This window comes from Arabidopsis lyrata (genome assembly GCF_000004255.2).
Source record: "Arabidopsis lyrata subsp. lyrata unplaced genomic scaffold ARALYscaffold_14, whole genome shotgun sequence".
Classification (NCBI taxonomy): Eukaryota; Viridiplantae; Streptophyta; class Magnoliopsida; order Brassicales; family Brassicaceae; genus Arabidopsis; species Arabidopsis lyrata.
Genome location: NW_003302543.1, coordinates 181,003 through 186,593, shown reverse-complemented (window position 1 = coordinate 186,593; position 5,591 = coordinate 181,003). Strand labels below are relative to the sequence as shown.

General features: G+C 38.4%; 1 protein-coding gene across 1 annotated transcript; it reads right to left on the bottom strand.

The window, feature by feature from the left end:
* Positions 1–92: 92 nt before the first annotated feature.
* Positions 93–1,716, bottom strand: LOC110226864. Its single transcript, XM_021019696.1, has 2 exons — positions 525–1,716; positions 93–97 (listed from the first exon to the last, which is right to left on the bottom strand). Exons 1-2 carry the CDS (start codon positions 1,183–1,185, stop codon positions 93–95), a joined length of 666 nt encoding a protein of 221 aa, XP_020875355.1. The 5' UTR covers positions 1,186–1,716.
* Positions 1,717–5,591: the final 3,875 nt, after the last annotated feature.

The following is a 5,591-nucleotide window of genomic DNA, read 5'->3' as shown; positions in this document are numbered from 1 at the left end:
TGATGGATTGAATGACGCCACAAAAGGATGCGAAAAGCCTTTTGATAAGTCGTAAGAGATCAAAATTCGACAAACGAAAATGGATCAATGATCTATGCTTAAAAGAGTTTGAGAATAAAAAGATAGATAGGTTCTCATAAGAGATTACAAGGGATTATATAGAAGAGAACAAGCCTTGGAACATGCTCACAAGGATGTCTCGAAAATGAAAAAGAAATAAAGACTAGATTGAAAGTTTGAAAATAACTCTTCCTCTTCTTGGCTCCAAAAAGACTCTTGATCTCCTATTTTCGTCATCCTTTTTGACCAGCAATTAAACCACTTGGTTTGGGCTCTTCTTGGGCTTATAATAGGCATAAAATAGGCTGGACTTGATATGTATTCCCTTGAGCCAATTTCTAGATGTTATGCCATGGTTTTGATCACCAAATGGGTGATTTGTATGTGAATCATTTGCCTCATTAAAAACCTTGTCAAGAAAACCCATTGGGACAAAACTTGACAAGGGAAAAAGAGTACAAATGAGACACATGCCCATTGATGATCATGTATCAAAACCAGTGAGGTTAAGATAGCATCTTTTCCATACTCTTTCTCCTCTAAAAGCTCATTCTCTGATTCAAAATGCTCCTCAGGTTCAAGCTTCTCCTCTGCTTCAAGCTTTTCCTCGGCTACAAGCTCTTTATCAAGTTCCAATTCCTTTGTGCTTTCCATGATCACATCATCCTCTCCCACTTGAAAAGGATTTGACCTCAAATCCAATTCACCTACAATGAAAAGAACCAAGTAAGAATCATTGAAACTGGAACTCACATTATACTTACCTTGAAGCTTAAGTTCATAAGCATTGTCGCTTTTTCTTCTTGTTCGGTTGAATGGATAAACGATGTTTGGCATCAAAACAACTCCAATTCCAGTCCTCTCAAAGAGATTAAATGAGAGAGCATCTAAGCCTGGTGGCTCTTCCTTTATACCTGCAATATTGTCAACAGCTTTGGCAAAGAGCAAGTGCGTTATCACAATCATGGAATCACTATAAACAAGTAAACATGGCTCAGCTTTGATCAATGCATTATCCTTGAAATGTTCATGTTTTACTTTCATCCTAAGACAAGAGTTTGGTTCCAAATATTCTTTAAATAAATCTAACTCTTTCTCAATGTTTCCTAAATATGATAAACTCATAGTAACAGTTCTTGAAACATGAGAAACAAATCGAGTTAAACATTACTTACCTGAGTAAGGTTCACAGTGTGTTCGGTACTTGGTATCATCATGATTAATGGAAGTGGTGTGGGATCCGGGGGTTCTTCTTGGATCAAGGCATTGTTGCTGACCAAATCATTCTCTCTAAAGGTATCTAAAAACTCTCCTGGTCGCCATTGATAAGTATGAAATGAACCAAGTGAAGAAAGATCCATTTTAGGCTCTTCGAGAAACATGTGAAGTAAAATGACCAAAATCTCATGTGGTGTATGACTTGAACGTCCTAGATAATCTCCTGGTCTCCAAACGTGGCTTTGAGATGCATCATGTATGGGTGGTAGTCCTATAGGTTTATCCTCCGAGAAAATGTCCTCATATTCCTGCAAAATAGACATCATCTCACTCGGCAGCACCGGTGCAGGGTTAGTCAAGCTAATGAGAGCTTTTTCGCAGTTAAGCAATAAACATTGGTGTTTTGATAACAAAGCATTTTTAACTTTACTAGCCCTCACAAACAAATTTGATTGATTGCCTATGCATTCTTCCTTGTGCTTTAGCCGAAGTTGATTTTGATAATCTTCACGAGGATCTCTTGATTGAGTCATATGATGAGTGCTTATCTCCCGATCAGTAGTCTTCTTGATTGGCCTCCAAATTGGACAACCTTCACCAAGAGAAAGTAAATTAGCTCTCATTCGTTTTTGGGAGTTTAGATAGTTACCTCGGGTTTTAATTGGTGGTGTAGCATCTGGTGGTTTCTCCTTGACCAAAATATTGCATTCAGCTCTAGGTGATTGATTGTGGACCATAACGGCTTCAGCTCGAGTGAATCCTCCTAATTCACGTGTTGCTTCTTTAGGTGACTCTCGGTTTAGAACTGGTTGGGATACATATGGCGGTTCTTTCTCTTTCAAGATGGTGTTGTTGACATCCTCACTTTCTTTTATGGCTAGAGAACACGTCATGAGCTCTGAATTTGTTGGCATGTCATTGCACACGTCTATGGTACCTGCATCTTCCTTGGCACTTAAGGACAAAATCAAGTGTATTATACTAGAAATTCCAACATTCAAAACAGGTGGTTTGAAAGTACGAGTGAATGTGAAATTATTCCAATACTGAATAAACTCGCAAGCTATACTTACTTGATTACCATGCAAGATGTTTGGTAATATTTCAACTTTGAAGATGGTGATATTTGAAACATAGTCAGCTCGACAAGCTTGTGAAGTGGTTGACACCAAATGATGATTCTCCTCTTTTTTGCTTCCTTCAACTTTGTCATTCTCATGCTCCATATTATGACCTGAATCAACATCCTTTGACAAGAACAAGTGCATGACACAAGAACTAGAATTTTCCAAACCTTGATTAATTACTTCACTACTTGAGTTTGATAAGCTCAGTTTGGATTCTAATGAAGAGATTGTTAGCTCGAGTTCTCCATGGCAAGTTGCAGCCAAATGCCCTTTCTTACGACATTTATAACAAGTGACTTTCTTTGAAAGATTAGAAGACTTACATTGCTTTGGTTCACCGCTTGATTGAAGTGATGGATTAAGGCTTTGCTTGTGAACTACAACTTCTTCAGTGACCATCTTTGGTTGAGGTGATGACTTAGCTTTCTTGGGTTTGTTGTAAGCATTGAGAATGTTCAGAAGTTCATCCTCGAACTGTTTTTCTGCTATGGGGTTTTTCTTCGAATCTAGGACTAAGACTTGTTCCTTTTCTTGAACTGCTAACCCTTGGGCTGTGATACTGACTTTTCGAGAGCGATTTGATGCTTGCGGAGCATATTTATTCCTTAGAAGTTCCTTAAGATCTCTCCACAAAGTGATAGGTGGCTCCTTATAATACAAGCGATCATCAACTTCTTGCAACCACCATTTGTAAGCGTCTCCCGTGAGGTGGCTAAGTGCACAAACGAATCTCATCTCGCTCAAGAAGTTTTTGTAGGAAAACCACTCGTCCATGTTTTTCTCCCACTCTAGGTAGTCTTCTTTTCCTGAAAATTTAAAGAGTGCATTGGTCGGTTTATAATCAGAATGAGACACAGATTTGGATTTGGGAGTGTGAGAGATTTTCTGTGGGCTGCTCCATGTTGATCTAAATGAGTTGTCCGGCGTCTTGGGATTAAGCTCTTGTTTCTTCCTTTTCCGTGCCTTGTGAAGCCCTTGACGAATTGAATCTAAGTGGCTGTCAAAAATTTGCTCCATTTCTGTGGTAAGGGCTTCAATTAGACGCTTGTTGCGGTTGTGGCTTGATCTCTCCTTAGTAGTTGACATTGCGACCTGAGAAACAAAGCACAAATACACCAGTAACAAGTTCTTTTGGTAATAGAAAGGATTGAACACAACAAACACAAAATGACCCTTCAAATGCCACCAAATTCTCCTAGAACCCTAATCACGACTGTTTGACTTTTTCGGACTCTAAAAATTATCAAATCATGCAGACAAATTCGAGAAACAATTTTAGAAAATACTAGACTCTTTTTCGAATCCGTGACCGTTGATTTCGCAATTTTATAACATGCCAAATAATTATGAAAATTAAAACAAGATGACAGACAGAAACGACTCAACCTCCAAGTGTGCTCTGATACCACTTGATACGATCCCGGGGAGAGATCAATCCCAATTTCGGCACTTGGAAGATCTGGAGTGGATATTCTCGAATTAGAGACAACACATGACTCGAAGACGAGGTGATGGATTGAATGACGCCACAAAAGGATGCGAAAAGCCTTTTGATAAGTCGTAAGAGATCAAAATTCGACAAACGAAAATGGATCAATGATCTATGCTTAAAAGAGTTTGAGAATAAAAAGATAGATAGGTTCTCATAAGAGATTACAAGGGATTATATAGAAGAGAACAAGCCTTGGAACATGCTCACAAGGATGTCTCGAAAATGAAAAAGAAATAAAGACTAGATTGAAAGTTTGAAAATAACTCTTCCTCTTCTTGGCTCCAAAAAGACTCTTGATCTCCTATTTTCGTCATCCTTTTTGACCAGCAATTAAACCACTTGGTTTGGGCTCTTCTTGGGCTTATAATAGGCATAAAATAGGCTGGACTTGATATGTATTCCCTTGAGCCAATTTCTAGATGTTATGCCATGGTTTTGATCACCAAATGGGTGATTTGTATGTGAATCATTTGCCTCATTAAAAACCTTGTCAAGAAAACCCATTGGGACAAAACTTGACAAGGGAAAAAGAGTACAAATGAGACACATGCCCATTGATGATCATGTATCAAAACCAGTGAGGTTAAGATAGCATCTTTTCCATACTCTTTCTCCTCTAAAAGCTCATTCTCTGATTCAAAATGCTCCTCAGGTTCAAGCTTCTCCTCTGCTTCAAGCTTTTCCTCGGCTACAAGCTCTTTATCAAGTTCCAATTCCTTTGTGCTTTCCATGATCACATCACCAATCTTGTCATATTGGACTCCAAGAAGCCTACACAAGCATATTATGGCTTCCCCAAGTTTTGTAAGGGTGGACGAATTCCCTATGAGTTTTTTTTTGTTTTGCATCTACTCTACTTTAGCAACCAGGATCCGGGTTGCATTTATCTTTCTTATACTCAGTCATACACACCAGTCTTGTCATATTGGACTCCAAGAACCCTACACAAGCTTATTATGGCTTTCACAAGTTTTGTAAGTGAGGACGAAGTCCCTATGAGTTTTTTTTGTTTTGCATCTACTCTACTTTAGCAACCAGGATCCGGGTTGCATTTATCTTTCTTATACTCAGTCATACACACCAGTCTTGTCATATTGGACTCCAAGAACCCTACACAAGCTTATTATGGCTTTCACAAGTTTTGTAAGTGAGGACGAAGTCCCTATGAGTTTTTTTTGTTTTGCATCTACTCTACTTTAGCAACCAGGATCCGGGTAGCATTTATCTTTCTTATACTCAGTCATACACACCAGTCTTGTCATATTGGACTCCAAGAACCCTACACAAGCTTATTATGGCTTTCACAAGTTTTGTAAGTGAGGACGAAGTCCCTATGAGTTTTTTTTGTTTTGCATCTACTCTACTTTAGCAACCAGGATCCGGGATGCATTTCTCTTTCTCATACTCAGTCATACACACCAATCTTGTCATATTGGACTCCAAGAAGCCTACACAAGCTTATTATGGCTTCCCCAAGTTTGGTAAGGGAGGACGAAGTCCCTATTATTGAATGAAGTGAAGAAAAGGAAGTTTTCAAGCAGTGTTCGATCAATTATGTATTAATAAATATTTGATTGATTGGTCTGAGGTTATTGATAAAAAAGATTTGTCTAAGTCACTTCGTTTCTTTTTGTCTAAGTTACTTCGTTTCTTTTTGTCCAAGTTACTTCTTTTTTTGTCCAAGTTACTTCTCT

Bases quoted from the DNA above. Each gene is read 5' to 3' on its own strand.
- LOC110226864 (XM_021019696.1), bottom strand. From the start codon at position 1,185: ATGAGTTTATCATATTTAGGAAACATTGAGAAAGAGTTAGATTTATTT.